Genomic DNA, 22,412 nt, shown 5'->3' on the forward strand with positions numbered 1-22,412 from the left:
AATGTTCTAAAATTTATATATGAAAGCAAAGATATTAGACTAACTAAAACAATTTGGAAAAAGTAGAATAAAGTAGGAGATGTCATTCAATCTGTCATTAAAGCTTAATCTACAGCTACAATATTCAAGACTATGTGGCAATGGCAGAATGACATACATACAGACCAATGGAATAGAACAGTGAACCAAGAAATAGTCCCATCCGAGTATAGCCAACTGATTTTTCACAAAAGTGCACAAGCAATTTGGTTGAGAAAGGATGGCTTTTTTTTAACAAATGATGCTAGAGCAACTGGATATGCATGGACATAAAAAAGAGAAAGAGAAAAAATGAACTTGACCTAAATCTCACATTTTCTAGAAGATTACCTCAAAATGCACCTCAGACTTAAACATAAAATATAAATTGTAAAATGTAAAACTATAAAACCAGAACACAAGAGAAAATCTGTATGACCTAGGGCTTGTGGAAGAATTCACAGACTTGACACCAAAAATAGGATATAAAAAATTAACAAAGTAGACTTGATCAAAACTAAAAACTTTTGCTCTGTGAACAACCTTGTGAAGGGGATGAAAAGACATGCTGTAGACTGGCAGAAAATACTGGCAGACCACTTATCAGACAAATGACTCACATCTAACTCATTTTTTTTTAATTTTTTTTATTTATTTATGATAGTTATACAGAGAGAGAGAGAGGCAGAGACACAGGCAGAGGGAGAAGCAGGCTCCATGCACCGGGAGCCCGATGTGGGATTCGATCCCGGGTCTCCAGGATCGCGCCCTGGGCCAAAGGCAGGCGCCAAACCGCTGCGCCACCCAGGGATCCCACATCTAACTCATATTAAGAATTTTCAGTGGGGAAAAATTAGAGAGGAAGACAAACCATGAGAGACTCCTAACTCTGGGAAAACAAAGGGTTGCAGAACAGGAGGAGGATGGGGGGGATGGGGATGGGATTACCGGGTGACAGGCACTAAGGAGGACACTTGATGGGACGAGCACTGGGTGTTATATTGTATGTCGGCAAATTGAATTTAAATAAAAAATTAAAAAAAATAAACAACTTTGAAGAAAAAAAAGGGGGGGGAGGGGCAAGATGGCGGCAGAGTAGGGTCTCCAAATCACCTGTCCTCAACAAATTACCTAGAAAACCATCCAATCATCCTGAAAATCTACGAATTCGGCCTGAGATTTAAAGAGAGACCATCTGGAACGCTCCAGTGAGAAGAGTTCGCGCTTCTATCAAGGTAGGAAGACGGGGAAAAAGAAATAAAGAAACAAAAGGCCTCCAGGGGGGAGGGGCCCCGAGGAGCCGGGCTGAGGCCGGGGCGAGTGTCCCCAGGACAGGAGAGCCCCGTCCCGGAGGAGCAGGGGCTGCACCGACCTTCCACGCGGAAAGGCCTCCCGGGGAATTGGAGCAGGATCCCCAGAAAGGCGGGGATGCCCTCGGGCTCCCTGGGACAGTAACAGAGGAACTGCGCCCCGGGGAGATGCGCCGAGCTCCCTAAGGGCTGCAGCGCTCGGCGGGACCCAGAGCGGGACCCAGAGCAGCTCGGAGGGGCTCGGGCAGCGGCTCCGCGGAGGGGGCTGTGGGGCTCCAGGAGCAGCTCAGAGGCGGCGGCTCGGGCAGAGGAAGAAGCTCCACGCGGAGGGGGCTGCGCGGCTCCGGGAACAGCTCAGAGGCGGCGGCTCAGGCGGAGGAAGAAGCTCCGCGTCGAGGGGGCGGCGCGGCTCCGGGAACAGCTCGGAGGGGCTCGGGCGGCGGCTCAGCGGAAGGGGCTGCGGGGCGGGAGCGCGAATCCAACAGCGCAGGCTCCGGAGCACAGGGCGCCGGGACACAGCCCAGGATCCGGCCTCCCCCAGGGACAGGCAGAGGCCGGGAGGGCCCAGGACAGCAAGGACGCTCCTGCCTGGAACTGAGCAGATCAGCGGCCCCGCCCCGGAGCCTCCAGGCCCTGCAGAGAGCCCGGGAGCTACTGCGGGGGCTGACTAAAGGGTCCCAGAGCTGCCCCCCGCACTGAGCCCTGCACCAGGCAGGGGCAGAGCAGCTCCCCCAAGTGCTAACACCTGAGAATCAGCACAGCAGGCCCCTCCCCCAGAAGACCAGCTAGACGGACCAGTTCCAGGGTAAGTCAAGGGACTTAAAGTATACAGAATCGGAAGATACTCCCCCGTGTTTTTTTTGTTGTTGTTTTTTTGTTTTTTTGTTTTTGTTTTTTTTTTGTTTTGTTTTGTGCTTTTTTTTTCTCTCTTCTTGATATCTGATTGCTTCACCCACCCCCCCTTTTTTTTTCTTTTTTCTCCTTTCTTTCTTTTTCTTTCTTTTTCTGCTCTTTTTCCCCCTTTTTCTTCTTTCTCTTTTTTCTTTTTCTCTTTTCTTTCCTTCTCTCTCTTTTTCTCCTTTTCCCAACACAACTTGTTTTTGGCCACTCTGCACTGAGCAAAATGACTAGAAGGAAAACCTACAACCTGAAAATAAAAGGTTGGAGAACCATTTACCATTAAAATGGTCCTCAAAAGAAAGCAGGGGTTGCCATCCTTATGTCAGATAAATTAAAATTTACCTCAAAGAATATAGTGAGAGATGAAGAGGGACACTATCTCATACTCAAAGGATCTATCCAACAAGAGGACTTAACAATCCTCAATATATATGCCCCGAATGTGGGAGCTGCCAAATATTTAAACCAATTAATAACCAAACTGAAGAAATACTTTGATAATAATAAACTTATACTTGGTGACTTCAATCTAGCTCTTTCTACCCTCGATAGGTCTTCTAAGCACAACATATCCAAAGAAACGAGAGCTTTAAATGATACACTGGACCAGATGGATTTCACAGATATCTACAGAACTTTACATCCAAACTCAACTGAATACACATTCTTCTCAAGTGCACATGGAACTTTCTCCAGAATAGACCACATACTGGGTCACAAATCGGGTCTGAACCGATACCAAAAGATCGGGATAGTCCCCTGTATATTCTCAGACCATAATGCCTTGAAATTAGAACTTAATCACAACAAGAAGTATGGAAGGACCACAAACACGTGGAGGTTAAGGACCATCCTGCTAAAAGATGAAAAGGTCAACCAGGAAATTAAGGAAGAATTAAAAAGATTCATGGAAACTAATGAGAATGAAGATACAACCGTTCAAAATCTTTGGGATGCAGCAAAAGCAGTCCTGAGGGGGAAATACATCGCAATACAAGCATCCATTCAAAAACTGGAAAGATCTCAAATTCAAAAGCTCACCTTACACATAAAGGAACTAGAGAAAAAGCAACAAATAGACCCCACCCCCAGCAGAAGAAGACAGTTAATTAAAATTCGAGCAGAACTCAATGATATCGAGACCAAAAGAACTGTGGAACAGATCAACAGAACCAGGAGTTGGTTCTTTGAAAGAATTAATAAGATAGATAAACCATTAGCCAACCTTATTAAAAAGAAGAGAGAGAAGACTCAAATTAATAAAATCATGAATGAGAAAGGGGACATCACTCCCAACACCAAGGAAATACAAACGATTTTAAAAACATATTATGAACAGCTGTACGCCAATAAATTAAGAAATCTAGAACAAATGGACGCATTCCTGGAAAGCCACAAACTACCAAAACTGGAGCAGGAAGAAATAGAAAACCTGAACAGGGAGGAAATTGAAGCAGTCATCAAAAACCTCCCAAGACACAAGAGTCCAGGGCCAGATGGCTTCCCAGGGGAATTCTATCAAACGTTTAAAGAAGAAATCATACCTATTCTACTAAAGCTGTTTGGAAAGATAGAAAGAGATGGAGTACTTCCAAATTCGTTCTATGAGGCCAGCATCACCTTAATTCCGAAACCAGACAAAGACCCCACCAAAAAGGAGAATTACAGACCAATATCCCTGATGAACATGGATGCAAAAATTCTCAACAAGATACTAGCCAATAGGATCCAACAACAGAATAAGAAAATTATTCACCATGACCAAGTAGGATTTATCCCCGGGACACAAGGCTGGTTCAACACTCGCAAAACCATCAATGTGATTCATCATATCAGCAAGAGAAAAACCAAGAACCATATGATCCTCTCATTAGATGCAGAGAAAGCATTTGACAAAATACAGCATCCATTCCTGATCAAAACCCTTCAGAGTGTTGGGATAGAGGGAACTTTCCTCGACATCTTAAAAGCCATTTACGAAAAGCCCACAGCAAATATCATTCTCAATGGGGAGGCACTGGGAGCCTTTCCCCTAAGATCAGGAACAAGACAGGGATGTCCACTCTCACCACTGCTGTTCAACATAGTTCTGGAAGTCCTCGCCTCAGCAATCAGACAACAAAAAGACATTAAAGGCATTCAAATTGGCAAAGAAGAAGTCAAACTCTCCCTCTTCGCCGATGACATGATACTCTACATAGAAAACCCAAAAGCCTCCACCCCAAGATTGCTAGAACTCATACAGCAATTTGGTAGCGTGGCAGGATACAAAATCAATGCCCAGAAATCAATGGCTTTTCTATACACTAACAATGAGACTGAAGAAAGAGAAATTAAGGAGTCAATCCCATTTACAATTGCACCCAAAAGCATAAGATACCTAGGAATAAACCTAACCAAAGAGGTAAAAGATCTATACCCTAAAAACTATAGAACACTTCTGAAAGAAATAGAGGAAGACACAAAGAGATGGAAAAATATTCCATGCTCATGGATTGGCAGAATTAATATTGTAAAAATGTCAATGTTACCCAGGGCAATTTACACGTTTAATGCAATCCCTATCAAAATACCATGGACTTTCTTCAGAGAGTTAGAACAAATTATTTTAAGATTTGTGTGGATTCAGAAAAGACCCCGAATAGCCAGGGGAATTTTAAAAAAGAAAACCATAGCTGGAGGCATCACAATGCCAGATTTCAGGTTGTACTACAAAGGCGTGGTCATCAAGACAGTGTGGTACTGGCACAAAAACAGACACATAGATCAATGGAACAGAATAGAGAACCCAGAAGTGGACCCTGAAATGTATGGTCATCTAATATTCGATAAAGGAGGAAAGACTATCCATTGGAAGAAAGACAGTCTCTTCAATAAATGGTGCTGGGAAAATTGGACATCCACATGCAGAAGAATGAAACTGGACCACTCTCTTTCACCATACACAAAGATAAACTCAAAATGGATGAGAGATCTAAATGTGAGACAAGATTCCATCAAAATCCTAGAGGAGAACACAGGCAATACCCTTTTTGAACTTGGCCACAGTAACTTCTTGCAAGATACATCCACAAAGGCAAAAGAAACAAAAGCAAAAATGAACTATTGGGACTTCATCAAGATAAGAAGCTTTTGCACAGCAAAGGATACAGTCAACAAAACTAAAAGACAACCTACAGAATGGGAGAAGATATTTGCAAATGACATATCAGATAAAGGGCTAGTTTCCAAAATCTATAAAGAACTTATTAAACTCAACACCAAAGAAACAAACAATCCAATCATGAAATGGGCAAAAGACATGAAGAGAAATCTCACAGAGGAAGACATGGACATGGCCAACATGCACATGAGAAAATGCTCTGCATCACTTGCCATCAGGGAAATACAAATCAAAACCACAATGAGATACCACCTCACACCAGTGAGAATGGGGATAATTAACAAGGCAGGAAACAACAAATGTTGGAGAGGATGCGGAGAAAAGGGAACCCTCTTACACTGTTGGTGGGAATGTGAACTGGTGCAGCCACTCTGGAAAACTGTGTGGAGGTTCCTCAAAGAGTTAAAAATAGACCTGCCCTATGACCCAGCAATTGCACTGTTGGGGATTTACCCCAAAGATTCAGATGCAATGAAATGTCGGGACACGTGCACCCCGATGTTTCCATCAGCAATGGCCACAATAGCCAAACTGTGGAAGGAGCCTCGGTGTCCATCGAAAGATGAATGGATAAAGAAGATGTGGTTTATGTATACAATGGAATATTACTCAGCAATTAGAAACGACAAATACCCACCATTTGCTTCAACGTGGATGGAACTGGAGGGTATTATGCTGAGTGAAATAAGTCAATCGGAGAAGGACAAACAGTGTATGTTCTCATTCATTTGGGGAATATGAATAATAGTGAAAGGGAATATAAAGGAAGGGAAAAGAAATGTTGGGAAATATCAGGAAGGGAGACAGAACATAAAGACTCCTAACTCGGGGAAACGAACTAGGGGTGGTTGAAGGGGAGGAGGGCGGGTGTTGGAGGGGAATGGGTGACGGGCACTGAGGTGGACACTTGACGGGATGAGCACTGGGTGTTTTTCTGTATGTTGGTAAATTGAACACCAATAAAAGTTAATTAAAAAAAAAAAAAGAAAAAAAAGAATTTTGAAAACTGAACAAAATGGGCAAAAGACACAAACATTTCACTAAGGAGGATATACAGATATCAGATAAACTTATGAAAAGACTGTTCAACATAACCAGCTATCAGGGAAATGCAAATTTAAGACAGAATGAGATACTACCACACACCCATCAGAAAAGCCAAGATAAAAAAAAAAAAAGAAATAATACCAAATGCTGGTGAGGATGCAGAAAAACTTAATCTTTCACACTTTATTGGTGGGAATGCAGAAAGGTACAGCTACTCTGGAAAGCAGCTTGGCAGTTTCTTAAACAAGTTACTTACCTATTGCAAATGTAGCTATTATATCCTGGGCATTTATACTAGAGAAATGAAATTTCAAGTCTACACTAAATCTGTACGTACAACATTCACAGTAGCTTTTTTTTTTTTTAAGATTTATTTATTTGAGAGAGAGAAAGAGAGCAGGCAGGGAGGGACAGAAGGAGAGGAAGACAAGCTGACTCCTTGCTGAGTGGGGAGCCCAACATGGGACTTAATCCCAGGACCCTGAGATCATGACCTGAGCAAAAATCAAGAGCCAGATGTTTAACCGACTAAGCCATCTAGGTACTCTCCAGCTACAGCAGCTTTATTTGTAAGAGCCAAACCTCGAAACAACCAAAATGCTCTCTAATAGATGTACAGGTTGCCTTAAACAAATCCATACATCCATACCATGGAATACTACTCTGTAATAAAAAGGAACGAACTACTGATATACAGGACAATTTGAATGGAACTAAAGGGCATTATACTGAATGAAAAAAAAATCTCAAAAGATCACACATAGTAGGATGTCATTTATGTCAGTCTTGATGTGAAAAATTATAAACATGGAAAACAAATTAGTTATTGCCAGAAGTTAGGGATAGTGGTGAACTCAGTGGAAAGAAGTGTAAACTATATAAGGGTAGTAGGAGAGCAGTCTCCGTGGTGATGGTTTATATACCTGATTTCAGGGGTTGTTACAAGAATATCTATATATGTGATAAAAAAGGGCATAGATATATACCTTTGAACTAGTGTCAATTTCTTGCTTTTGAAATTATAGGTATGTAAAGGAAAATTACATGAAGTGTTCACAGGACCTCACTGCCTATCTCTACAAGTTCCTGTGAATCTATAACTATTTCTTTCTTTTTTTTTTTAAACATTTTTTTTAATCTTTATTTATTTATGATAGTCACAGAGAGAGAGAGAGAGGCAGAGACACAGGCAGAGGGAGAAGCAGGCTCCATGCACCGGGAGCCCGATGTGGGATTCGATCCCGGGTCTCCAGGATCGCGCCCTGGGCCAAAGGCAGGCGCCAAACCGCTGCGCCACCCAGGGATCCCTCTATAACTATTTCTAAATAAAAAGTTAAAAAGAACAGTATTAAAGATAACTAGGGACCCAAGACTATTGAAACCTGCTCCCTGGTCTCACAAGACAGCATTAGAAACGGTCATTATCTTAAAGTTTATCTTAATGTGTCTTTCCAACTACTTTACCGTAATAATATTTATTATGTTTTCTGAAAATTACTGAGTCATGAGAAAACAGAATATAGATAGATAAATATAATCTCTAACATTTGTGGACTTAATCTCGACAGGTTTAGCTACTCAAGAGTAACTCTTCTAATATATACGTGTATATATACACACATACACACACACATATATATACACAAATATATATACATATACACATACATACATGGGGGGAAGAAGAGGGATAAGATGAATTTGAATCAGATACTTTTAGTCATATATTTAGGGCAGTTAATATGCTAGTAAGTATACCAAGATGACAGTACAGCATCCAAATCTCAATGTTGTTCCCCAATGGTCATCAAATATGAATGGCCTGTTTCTGTGATATTTACAAATTCAGGAAACTGCGTAAGTTGAAGGTTTAGTTTGTTTGACAGACTACATGAGGATTACAAAATAAAATTACTTCATGTAGAAATAATTTTTAGGAACATGGCAAACAGAACACAAAAATGTACTTACTCTTTAAACAGTTATTTAATCATATGCTTGTATAACTTAACTGTACTCAACCATTCCTTTGTAAGATCTCCCAGACTATATGGATTTTAAATACCTAATAGAATATATTCTTCCTGGAATATATTCTACCTGGAATTTCTCTAGCATTAACCCTAAGTGTAACTCAGGACTCTGCTAGAATTAAAACATGTTTTACATACACAGCATGGTATCTTTTAGGCTTTAAAAGATTTACTAAGGCATACTCTGGCCTTCTTGTCATTAAACTAAGAAAATGTTTTTTTAAAGACCATGCTTTCATATGTATGTGTGTGTGCATATGTTTATATGAATGTATATATATATTTTTCTCTTCCAAATGCAGTTCAAGCCTGTTAACTGCTAACAGTTAAAAGCAGCATCAACAACACATATATAACACACGCAATGCCTACAGTGGTTTAAAGTATAAGATTCAAATTTCTGCAGAAGATAAAGAGATCAGGAATATTTTGTCAATTCTGAAAGCCTCTATCAGATTTGTCACCAAAGATGATATAAAAATGGCCAATAAGCACATGAAAAGATGCTCAGTATCAATTATTGGTGAAATGCAAACTAAAATCACATGAAATACAATTACATACCTATCAGAATGGGAAAAAAAACCCCACAATAATATCAAGCACTGACAAGGATGCAGAACAATTGGAACTCTCATACACTGCTGATGGGAATGCAAAATTGTACTTCTTTGGAAAACTAATTGGCAGTTTCTTACAAAGCTAAACACAATCTTACCATACAACCCAGCAATTGCACTCCTAGAAATATCAATAGGTCACACAAAAATTGACACATGAATGTTTGGAGCTTCAATTTTAATTCCAAAATCTGGAAATAACTCAAATATCTCTCAAGTGGATATGCCTAAACAAACTGTAATACACCCATACAATGGAGTACTACTCAACAATAAAAAGAAACTACTGACATATGCAATAAAATGAATAAATCTCAAATATTTTGTAATGTGAAAGAAGTGAGACTCAAAAGGCTCCAACTCTATGATTCCATGAGTGAATTTCTTGAGATGTGATGAAACCATTTTATATCTTGACTATTTTGCATGTCAAAAATTGTAAAAATACACACTATAATGAGTGAATTTTACTATATGTAGATTTAAATATTTTGGGGGGATTTAAAAAATATTTTATTTATTTATTTGAGAGAAAGAGACTGTGAGAGAGTGTGAAATGGGGGCGGGGGGCAGAGGGACAAACAGACTCTGAGCTGAGCACAGAGCCTGATGTGGGGTTCCACCTTACCATTCTGAGATCATGCTGTGAGCGGAAATCAAGAGCTGGCCACTTAACCAACTGAGCCACCCAGGAGTCTCAGATTTACAATTATTTTTTAAAAATTATCTATACAAACAAAGTTTCCTACCTCACATTAGTTTCATCATTAAATTCTTCAGCCCATTTTTTCCTTGATTGTGCAGTAGTAGAACCATCTAAACGGTAATAGTCAATGTTTCGCAGCCACTTCCCTTCACCTGAAAATTTAACAACAAAAGGAACGAGAGATTTGATATATATTGTTCTGCTAGTAATAACAGATTTTCTTCCCTGCTCACCATTTAAAATCTGGTTGTATGTATTTTATTTGCATAGCAAAATATAATTTTTTAAATCAAAGTATAATTCACTATATTACAAATTAATTCACTACAGATTATTTCCAATAGATACTGAATAGCAAAGGTACTTTTAAAAAGTATTTCATCTACATGTGAATTTCTTAAAAGATTTCCTTGATTAGAATCCTTTAAAACTGTCAAAAGAAAATGGTTAAACTGCATTATGTTCATGAGGCTTGCTTTTGATTAAATCTGTAAATGGCCAGGTTTCCTTCCTTTTTAACAAGTTGATATTGATCAACTTTTGGACTGTGAGGTGAAAATTTACCTAAGACTTACATTAAAACTAAAATACCAAATTAAGTACTATAATATTTTCATACTTTATTATACATGATTTCCATTCCAATTCTTTTACCTATAAACATAATACTACTAAATTCCCCTTCAGAGTCACATCCTAGAATCTTAACATAAAAGCAAATCAACAAAACTGAGATTTATGTCTTTCAGCAAACTTTTTTTTTTAATTTTATTCATTCATGAGTGAGTGACATGGAGAGAGAATGAGGTAGAGACACAGGCAGAGGGAGAAGCAGGCTCCACACAGAGAGCCGGATGTGGGACTCGATCCTGGGTCCCCAGGATCACACCCTGGGTTGAAGGCGGCGCAAAACCGCTGAGCCACCCAGGCTCCCCTAAACTTTTTTTTTTAATGGATTCTAGGTTTGTTTTTCTTTTTTTAAAGATTTCATTTATTTATTCATGAAAGACATTGAGAGAGAGAGAGGCAGAGACACAGGCAGGGGGAAGATGCAGGCTCCTTGCAGGAAGCCCAGTGTGGGACTAGATCCCAGGAACTCCAGGATCATGCGCTGAGCCAAAGGCAGACACTCAACCACTGAGCCACCAAGGCATCCCTTTCAGCAAACGTTTTACTTAAATTTAGTACTTAGTTTAAAAGGTGCTTTCGGGGATCCCTGGGTGGCGCAGCAGTTTGGCGCCTGACTTTGACCCGGGGCGCGATCCTGAAGACCCGGGATCGAATCCCACGTCGGGCTCCCGTTGCATGGAGCCTGCTTCTCCCTCTGCCTGTGTCTCTGCCTCTCTCTCTCTCTCTCTCTGTGTGTGACTATCATAAATAAATAAAAATTTATAAAAAAAAAAAGGTGCTTTCAACATGTTTATTACTTATCCATATCTTTACTTACACTGAAAATCTGGAATTCCCTTGCTGAAAATTTTGTAATTGGTAAGAAAGTCTATTTATTTACAAGTTTTATTTCTTTCAATTGGAAAAAAAAGGCATATGCAGCTAAGGAGAAAAAGAATCTGAAATAATGGATGAAAAAGGGGCTGGAGTCAAATTTCTAAATTGTTCACCTGAACAGGGTAATTATTAAATTTAACATGCTAATCAAAAAAATTAAATATGATATTAATATTTTTAAAGTATTTCAACATACCTTTCTCTGATAACACAAATGAACAATCTGCACTACCACTTCTGTGAATCTAACATTTAAAAAGTGATAAAGTCAGTACAGGTTAGTCATCAGAGATATCAATGTTTTTAAAATCCCAGGCTCACCATTTACCAGAATTTTCATTTAGAAAATGTGAAAATGTGTTTATGTTTAAAAATGGAGATAGGTGAGCATCTACTGCATAGGGTTACTGTTTTTTAAAATGAGTTGATAAAAAAAAAACCCTTAGAATAGTATCTGTCACAGTAATTAAGCTCATTGGATACTTAATATAATCACCATAAATCCCATATCAAATTATGTCTGTCTCTACTATGGCACATTTATATGTGATCATCTCTTTAATATGATTCCCTGTAATACCTCTTGAACCTAGTTCAGTGTGCAGTACACAGTAGTAACAGTAGCAGCAGCAGCAGCAGTAGTAGTAGTAGTACTATTAGTGATACAAAAGATAAACTGGTTAGTAGTTAAAACGAATGCTTGTTGAAGATAATTTATTAAATGAAATACAAACTAACAACCATGTGGGAAAATATTCAATCTTGTCAGTTTTCAGAAATATACAAATTACAATAACAATTGTTTTTATCCACTAAATATGGGGAAAAGGCAATTCCAGTATTACAGGTATATAGTAAAATGGGCATTTTCTATTTATTCATGGTAGTAGAATAAAATGATATAACTTTTCTGGTACTTTGTATTTCAGATAATAAAGTACTGCCAGAGCACAGAGTTGAACCAATAACTAATAACAAATAACAGAAATACCCATTTAAGCCAACATTATACTTACCCATAGTCAAGCAAAGAATACAAATACACACTACCCATATACATATATGCTAAAGATACATCAATAAGGAGAGGCCTTAGAAACAAAGAAGGGGGGTAATGATAAAGATTAAAAAGTGCCAGTATATACCAAGCACTTAAATGTAATGGGCACATAAAAATGCATCACCACAGCATAATTCTATATGGAAAGAATATCCAGATAAGTGCAATGTATTACCCTGACACTTCAGTAAATATTTACTATGGACCTACCACAAGTCTAGTTCTATGCTGGACATCAGTAAAGCCTTGCCTGAACAATTTATATACTGTCCCCTAAAACTCCCTATCACTGTTAGAGTATTTCATTATTTCTCCATTGCATTTTTAAACTATGTATTTGTTTCTTATTGGTATTCCCTAACAAAAATGTAGCCTTTAGGAGGTTAGGGATATGTTCTCTTTTTTTTAACTTCTTTATTCTTAGCACCTAGGTTGTGCCTTGTACATGGTAGGTACGCTATACTTACAAAATAAAATGAACCCTGGAATACTTTATGGGTTTTGTAAATAGCTAATTTGAGGTGTGCTAATGAGGCAGTGGCTTAGTGGTGACTCTTAATCCCACTTAGGGAAGGAGGAGAGAACTCTTCACTTCTTTAACAATCCAGACCCAATGTACTAATATTCCACGTAAGATTTTGCTTGGGGGGAAAAAAAGTAATTCTACTTTTTTTACTAGGTAAATATCCTAGTAAATCAATGACATAGTATGTGGAATAGTATCAAATAAAGAGCAAATGCTCCTTTTCACTTACTATAGTGACTTAAGCAACCAATGTACCTGTCTAAAAGATACCATCTGCCTATAATTTGCACAGGATGCTATTAGGGTTTTATTTCCTAAAAATATATTTAAAATGAGTACAATAGAAAACATTATCAATATTAACAACAGAACTAGAAAATTAAAATTAAAAACAACAGCACTATATTCCAAGTATACTTAGGGTACCATCAGACAAAAAAAAAAAAGTTTTTGTTTTTGCACAGTGAAGAAAACCATCAGCAAACGAAATGGCAATCTACTTCAGTAGATTGTACTGATTGTACTGATTCTACTCTATAGTAGATAGAGAAGATATTTGCAAATCATAAACCCAATAAGGAGTTCAATTCCAAAAATATATAAAGAACTTATACAACTTAATATAAAAAAACCCAAACAAAATGATTTAAAAATGGGTAGAAGACTTGAACAGACATTTTTTTCAAAGATGACATAAAGATGGCCAGCAGGCACATGAAAAGATGCACATTACTAGGCATCAGTAAAGTGCAAATCAAAATCACAATAAGGTATCACTTCACACAGGTAAAACTGGCTATTATCAAAAAGACAAAAATAACAAGTGTTGGCAAAGATGTTGAGAAAAGGGAATCCTTACACACTGTTAGTGGGAATGTAAAATTGGTATGGCCACTATGGAGGTTCCTCAAAAAATTAAAATAGAACTACACTATGATTCATCATTCCATTTCTGGGTATTTTTCCATGGAAAATGAAAACACCAATTCAATGAGATATATTCACCCCTATGTTCATTGCAGCATTATTTACAATAGCTAAGATATGGAAGCAACCTAAAAGAATAAAGTAAAATGATAATAGAAAATACATACACAAATACAAACAAACACTAGAATATTACTCAGCCATAAAGGAGGATGAGATCTTGCCATTTGGTGACAACATGATGGACCCAGAGGATACTATGCTAAGCAAAATAAGTCAGAGAAAGACAAATATCATATGATTTTACTCATATGTGGAATCAAACAAACAAAAAAAACAGAAACAGACTCATAGATACAGGAAACAAATTGTTGGTTACCAGAGTGGGAAGGGGCTAGGGGATGAGCAAAAAAAGTGAACAGAATTAAGAGGTACAAACTTCCAGCTATCAAATAGTCATGTTATGTAATGTACAACATAAAGAACATAGTCAATAGTAGTGTAATAACTGTGCAGTGAACACATGGTAACTAGACATCATGGAAGTCATTTAATAATATATAATAATATCAAATCACTATGATGTACACTTGAAACTAACAGGGTACTGTGTGTCAGTTATACTTCAAATTTTTAAATGGCCACAATATAACCTTTTGAAAATATTTCTTCATCAAAAATAGGCTTATATCTCAATAGCTGTTAAATGAAAAACAGGATTCTGATCATTCAAATACTATACAATTATCTGCAGAAAAGATTTAAATAATAAAAAGTTCTCTTTTATTAGAAAGGAAACCTAAATGTATTCTTTATATTGTTGATAACTGTCATTATTTATGTATTTATTTTTAAAGTTTTATTAGTTAAGTAATTTCTACATAAAACATGGGCATCGAACTCACAATCTCGAGATCAAAAGTTGCATGCTCTTCCAACTGAGCCAGCCAGGCGTCCCTCAACTTTAATATTTAGATAAAGAAATATGAGTACCATAAATAGTATTCATAACATATACTGTATTATTCTCAAATACAAAAATAGTATACCTTAAAGTCTCTAATTTTACATGGAAATTTAACCCAAAGAAAATTTTAAAAATCTACTATCATCAGGTTCCTACAGTAGACTACCTATTCATAGTGAAAAATTCAATATAATAATCTTGATATATAATAATGGAGAAATAGTTAAGTAAATTACAATTTTACCGGACAGACTGTTGTAGAGCTGAAAGTAATATACATAACATCATATATATAGTGACATCAAAATGTTTATGAAATGATCAGTGAAAAAAATCAAAATTTAATTTGCAGAGAGAGGAACTTCTGGTTATGACAACATAAGGAGCTTCATGGACTTGCTCCTCGGCAAAAGTAAAATTTTAAAATGGTGGTGATGGTTGCACAGTACTATGGGTGTACTTAATGCCATACAATTATACACTTAAAAGTGCTCAAAATGGTAAAAACTTTTTTCTCTTCCTATCTCTCCCCTCCCAATTTGGCTGTTTTCCTATTAATAGACTGATTTGGAAAAATATGGTTAGGGCATACTAAGGAACTGTCTGAAATATTTCGAGGCAGAGGATTAGAACAACCCCTTTTTAAATCACAGAAATAGGGATCCCTGGGTGGCGCAGCGGTTTGGCGCCTGCCTTTGGCCCGGGGCGCGATCCTGGAGACCCGGGATCGAATCCCATGTCGGGCTCCCGGTGCATGGAGCCTGCTTCTCCCTCTGCCTATGTCTCTGCTTCTCTCTCTCTCACTGTGTGCCTATCATAAATAAATAAAATTTAAAAAAAAAAAAATAAATCACAGAAATAGGGCAGCCCTGGTGGCGCAGCGGTTTAGTGCCGCCTGCAGCCCAGAGTATGATCCTGGAGACCCAGGATGAGTCCCACCTTGGGCTCCCTGCATGGAGCCTGCTTCTCCCTCTGCCTGTGTCTGCCTCTCTCTCTCTCTCTCTCTCTCTCTCTCTCTCTCTCTGTGTCTCTCATGAATAAATAAATAAAATCTTTTAAATCAATCACAGAAATACTTTCCCCTCAATTTCCTGGGCATTCAATTTTTTTGTCTTTAGTATCTGTATTCACCATTAGACTATTAACTCCTCAGGAAAGGGACTAAAACTGTGTTTCCTAGTCATTGGCATAATAGCTGGTAGATACTCATAATTTTTTTAATTTAATGTCCATTGATTTTAGATAGAAATCTGTCTTAGTAAGTAAATCATTACAGAGTTTTAAATTTCTTGTCCCATTATTTCTAACCAGTTTTTTAAAATTAGCATTTTTAACAAAAGACAGACAAAGCAGAAAGATTTGGTACAAAACAAACAAAACTCAGTACCCAATCTCTGCTAGCACTTGGCTATGGAACATCTCATGCTGTGGCAAAAAAAAAAAAAAACCCACACACACATACCATAAAATTACCATCTTAACCATTTTAAGTGTATAGTTCACAGTTGTGTTAATGGATCTCCAGAACTATTTCATTTTGCAAACTAAAACTCTATACCCACTAAACAACAACTTCCCATTCACTCTTTCCCCACAGTAAGTACCATTACTACTTTCTGCCTCTTTGAGTCTGACTAGATATTTGAAGTAAATGGAATTATACAGTATTCATCTTTTTTGTGCTGGCTTATTTCGCTTAATATAATGTCTTCAGGGTTGTAGCATGTGACAAGATTTCCTTCTTTTCAAGAGCTGAAAAATGTTCCATTGTGTGTATATGCCACATTTTGTTTATCTAGTCATCCACACTTGGATTGTTTCTACCTTTTCATTATTGTGAATAATGTGTATCCAATACACACTTGGTTTGTTTCTACCTTTTCATTATCGTGAATAATGTGGCCATGAATATGGCTGTACAAATATCTCTTTTGAGACCACGCTTTCAAGTCTTTTGGGTATATCCCCAGAAGTAGTATTGTTGGATCAAATTTATTCTAGTTTTAATTTTTTGAGGAACTGCCATACTGTTTTCCACAGTGGCTGTTACCATTTTACATTCCTGTCAGTCGTGCACAAATGTTCCAAATTCTCCACATCATCACCAACCTCTTATTTGCTGGGTTTTTTTGTTTTTGTTTTTGTTTTTGACAGTAGCCATTCTAATAGGTATGAGGTTGTATTTCATTGTGGTTTTGATTTGCATTTCTCTCATGATTAATGATGTTGGGCATATTTTCATGTGCTTGTAGGTCATTTGTATATTATCTTTAGAGAAAAGTCTATTTGAATCTTTTGCCCATTTTTTTGAAAAGGATTATCTGTTTGTTGTTAAATTACAGTAGTTTTTTATATATTCTGAATATTAACTCCTTACAAGACATGATTTGCAAATGTTTTCTCCTATTCTATAGGTTGCTTTTTCACTGACAAAATATTAATAAATTTTATGTTTCGATATATTTTCTAATAATGTTGTTGATGATGATGATGATAACTACCCCTAAGAGAAACCCAGGTCCAGATGGCTTCACTGCTGAATTCTGGCAAACATTTAAAGAACTCATAACAATTATTCCCAAACTCTATCAAAAAATAGGGAAAGGAATACTTCCCACCTCATTAAACAAGGCCAGTATTAGCCTCATATCAAAACCAGACAAAGATATTAAAAGAAAACAAAACTGAAAACTAGTTATGTCTTATGAATAAGGATACACAAATCCTCAACAAAATACTGGTGAACAGAATCCACCAACATATAAAGAGAATTATACATCATGACCAAGTGGGATTTATCCCAGGTATGCAAGGTTGTTTTAACATCTGCAATTCAAAGTAATGTGCACCAGATAAACAAAATTGTAAAAACCCAAATGATCATCTCAATAGATGCAGAGAAATCATTTGACAATATCCAACACCATTCATGATTTAAAAAAAAAACAATTAAAACGCTGGAAATAGAAGGGGACTTCCTCAATTTGATAAACAGCATTATGAAAAAAACTACAACTAACATCATACTAATGGTGAAAGATCAGATACTTTCCCCACAAGATTAAGAACAAGAAAAGGATGTTTGCTCTTGCCACTTCAACACTGTACTAGAGGTTTTAACCAGGGAAATTGGGTAAGAGAAAGAAATAAAAGTAACCCACGTTGGAAAGGAAAAAGAAAATTATCTCTAGTTGCAAATAATACAATCCTGTATATGGAAAAATCCTTTAAATATTGATTAAAAACTGTTAGAATTAATTATTACCAACCTCAATTTTTCTAAACATTTGCAAAGAACAATCCAAAAGTATAATTACGGAAATTAAAAAAATAATAATAATAATAATTACGGAAATTCCACTTACAATACCACCAAAAATGGGGCACCTGGGTGGCTCAGTGGTTGAGCATCTGCCTTTGGCTCAGGTCCCAGGGTCCTGGGATAGTCCTGCACTGGGCTCCTTGCAGGGAGCCTGCTTCTCCCTCTGCCTATGTCTTTGCCTCTCTCTGTGTCTCTCATGAATAAATAAATAAAATCTTAAAAAAACCAATACCACCAAAAAGAATAAAATAAGTAAGAATAAATTTAACACATGACATGTAAAACGTATACACTAGAAACTACAAAATACTGGTGAAAGAAAATTAAAGATCTAAACAAATGCTAAAACATCCTATGTTTATGGATCAGAAGACTTAATATTAAGATGGTAATATTTCCTAAAATGAAATACAAGTTCAATGTAGTCCCTATCAAAACCCTGATCAGATAGGATGCCTGGATGGCTCAGTGGTTGAGCCCTGCTTTCAGTTCAGGGCATGATGCTGGGGTTCAGGGATTGAGTCCCACATTAGGCTCCCTGATAGTAGCCCTGCTTCTCCCTCTGCCTATGTCTCTGCATCTCTCATGAATAAATAAATAAAATTCTCCACTAGCAAAAAATTCTAACTTGCTGAAAAATTCAGATGATGATTGGCAACTTTTAGCAATAAAGTATTTTTTAATTAAGGTACGCACATTTTAAAAGATATAATCCAAAAAAATAAAAAATAAAAAAAATAAAAGATATAATCCTATTGCACATTTAACAGGCTACAGCATAACGGAAACATAACTTTTATATGCAATTTGACTCCCTTTATTTAAGTATTCACATTATTGCATGGTATTTAACCAAACCCACAATACCTCTGAGGTATAAAACAAAACAGAAGATAAGTATTGGTGAAGATGTGGAGAAACTGGAACCCTTATACACTTGCCTGTGGAAATGTAAATAGTGCAGCCAGTGGAAAACAGTTTGGTGGTTCCTCAAGAAGTTAAAATTACCATATGACCCAATAATTCCATTCCTAAGTAACATATCCAAAAGAAGTGAAAATGGATGCTCAAATAAAAACCTCCATACAAATATTTATCACAGCACTATTCACAATAGTTAAAAGGTGAAAACAACCCTGTATCTATGAATGAATAAATGTACAATCAAAATGTGGGTATTATCCATACAATGGAATATTATTAGATGTTTATGGCCTAATAAATGAAGTACTGACACATGCTACCACATGGAAGAACCCTGAAAACATACTACGTGAAAGAAGCCAGTCACAAAAGACCACATATTGTATGAATCTATTACTATGAAAATTCCAGAATAGGTCAATCTGTAGAAACAGCAAGTATATTGATTAGTGACTGTTTAAGATTTAAAGAAGTGGAAGGCAGGGGTAGGAGGGTAATAGCTAAAGAGTACAGGGTTTCTTTGGTGGTGATTAAAACAGTTGATAATTATGGTGATAGTTGCACAACTCTTTTTTTTTTTAAGTTGCACAACTCTATGAAAAGATTAAAGCCCCTGAATTGTTCACTTAAAATGGATGAACTGAATATCTGAATTATGTCAATAAAACTCTTTATAAGAACAAAAATCTTATTTCATTTTAGAATTGCAATAATAATGACCATATTTATATAGATAAGAAGAATGTGCAGGGAAAAAATGTATATGTAAAAGTTGTGTGTCTAGAGATTTTTTTTATTGTTAAAATGATTGTATAATATGTTTAAATGAAGGTTTCAAAATTGTGATATAAAAAAGCTTGTAACTCACCTTTATATATAAGAGGTTTATCTTTATCTTCTGTCTTTTCCCTACTGGCCAATTCAAGAAAATCTTCAATCAAGTCCAGAGATATGAGAGACTGGCTAAAAACAAGGCTAAAAAAATGGATTAGTGTTCATGGATTAGAAGGTTCATAAAGTAAAGATATCAATTCTTCCCAAATTAACCTATAAATTCGACACAATTCTAATTAAAACCACAGTAGGAATTTTGAGAAATTAACAAGCTGATTCTAAAGAATGATGAGTGCACAGAGTAGCCAAAACAACTTTGAAAGAGAAAAAGTTGGAGGCCTAATAACTATATGATTTCAACACTTACAAAGCTAGAGTAATCAGAATGGTGTAGTGCTGATTAAGGGACAAGCACTAATCGATGGAATAGAATATAGAATCCAAATATAGAGCCACACTATATAGTTAGCTAAATAGTGTTTCGCAGAAGTAAAGGCAATTCAGTGGAAAAAGGATAATCTTTTCAACAATGGTCTTGGCAAAGACCATTTTAATTAAGGTATGCACATTTTAAAAGATATAATCTTTTCAACAATGGTCTTGGCAAAATTCAACATCCATATGCAAAAAAAAAAAAAGAATTTTGCCCTATACTTCACACTTTATACAAAAAGTAATTCAAAATGGAGTATAAATCTAATGTTAAAATGTAAAACCGTTGAATGTTTAGAAAAACACAAGGAAGAAAATCCTAGTAATTTGGGATTAGACAATTCTTAGACCTAACACCAAAAGTATGATCTATGGGAAAAAAGGCTGATAAAATAGATTTCATCAAAATTAAAAATTTGTAGTATACAAAAGAAACTATTTAGAGAATACAAGAAAAAAGTCTTCCTAATAAAAGTATTCAAGTAATTTTAGACTTGTACACAGTCTAAAAACACTTTGTTGTTCCATCTCAAATATGTCTGCAGATTCCTGATTCTCTATCCCAGTATTTTCTAACCCCTATTTTTAGCCATGAAATTATTTGTTCACATGAAGTCTTATGTGGTATCAAAATATAATAAATAATTTCAGGTGTACATTATAGTGATTTAACACTTCCATACAACATCTGGTGCTCATCACAAGTGCATCCTTTAATCTCCATCACCCGTTTAACCTGAAACTAACCTTACACTGTAGGTTAACTAACTGGAATTTAAATCAAGACTTTAATTTATTATTATTAAGTAAGAGTGCCTGGGTGGCTCAGTTGGTTAAATGTCTGACTCTGACTTTGGCTCAGGTCATGATCTCAAGGTTAACAGATTGAGCCCCACAGCAGGCTCCATGCTCAGCTGGAAGGTTGCTTGAGAGTCTCTCTCCCTCAACCCCACCTCCCACCCACCCCCGACTGATGCTCTTTCTCAAATAAATAAATCTTTTTAAAGCAAGCAAGCAAGCAAGCTGCTTGGTGCTTTAAGCCTTGGTGGGAGAAGAAGGTAAAAGCGTCACTGGCTCCTCAGCCTCTGCTCTAGCCTCCTCTTTTCACCAATTTTCATGGGTTCTGAGAAATAGTTTGAAAACCACTGCTCTCATCTATTCCACTGGTGAGAAGTGGACATAATTATATACAGGGAATGGAAAAAGTCTAGGAAGAGAATAAAGGAAAAAGGAGGGTTTGTTCTCTCCCTTATATATGCAAAGTAGGTCAGTATACAAGGAACTAGACACCTGTTCGAGCATATTGTTTGGTTTTATTTGATTTTGAAAGCTGTACTATAGGAAAAATATGCTTTTATGACTCCAGAAGATCCTTCAACACTCATTGCTAGAGGTCTTCAGATTTAGTAGAACTAAAAAGAACAACTCCAGTTATGAAACAGCTGTTGGAGTTAACAACATGTGAATTGGCTATTGTATGACTTCCTAAACTCTGCACAACAGGGGTCTACTGTCTCCCAGTTGGTACTCCCAGAATACTGGTAAGGAAATGAATGTATTCCTAGTACTCAGTGTAAATGACCAACAGTCTTGATCCCTCAGTAGACTGATTATTTTTCCTAGAGTCAAAAACTTTATTGAATCAATTCCTAATGAACGACAAATTAAGTTTTTGGCAGTTCTTATAACTGGGAAACTTAAATTCTTAGAGATACTAATTATTTATTTAACTGAAATTAATCTGGAATCTGGGCTACTATTCTGGAAAAGGGCTGACTTGAGTCCACATTAAGGCTGGTTCTGGGAACCTGGAACTGAGCTCAGAAAAATCTCACTATGAAATAGGTGTTATTAGGACTAAGTGGCAACATACTAATGGTTATCTCTTAACTTTTTCTAGTTGCAGATAACATAAACTACTGCCCTGATTGGTAATAATTTTCATACTTATACAAACTATTCTGGCTTTATCTATTTTATTAATGGCCCATATGAAAATACAGAAGCACTACAAATCAAATTCATACATATCAAAAATCTAGAAATTAAAATTCAATAAAAATTTCATGTTTAAATCATGGAAAACAAGTCAGAAGAGCTGGACTGAAACCAGTAGT

General features: G+C 36.6%; 1 protein-coding gene across 5 annotated transcripts in view; it reads right to left on the bottom strand.

Annotated features, from left to right (window-relative positions):
* ATRX (ATRX chromatin remodeler) overlaps positions 1-22,412 on the bottom strand; it is a 336,264-nt gene that overhangs the window by 58,977 nt on the left and 254,875 nt on the right. For all 5 annotated transcript variants that reach the window (XM_041740565.1, XM_041740564.1, XM_041740562.1 and 2 more), the window contains 2 exons: positions 19,898-20,004; positions 9,841-9,949 (listed from right to left, as the gene is read on the bottom strand). In XM_041740565.1, coding sequence (XP_041596499.1) covers positions 9,841-9,949; positions 19,898-20,004 — 216 coding nt within the window. The remainder of the gene's footprint in view (positions 1-9,840; positions 9,950-19,897; positions 20,005-22,412) is intronic.

This window comes from Vulpes lagopus, chromosome X (assembly GCF_018345385.1).
Source record: "Vulpes lagopus strain Blue_001 chromosome X, ASM1834538v1, whole genome shotgun sequence".
NCBI classification, from domain to species: domain Eukaryota; kingdom Metazoa; phylum Chordata; class Mammalia; order Carnivora; family Canidae; genus Vulpes; species Vulpes lagopus.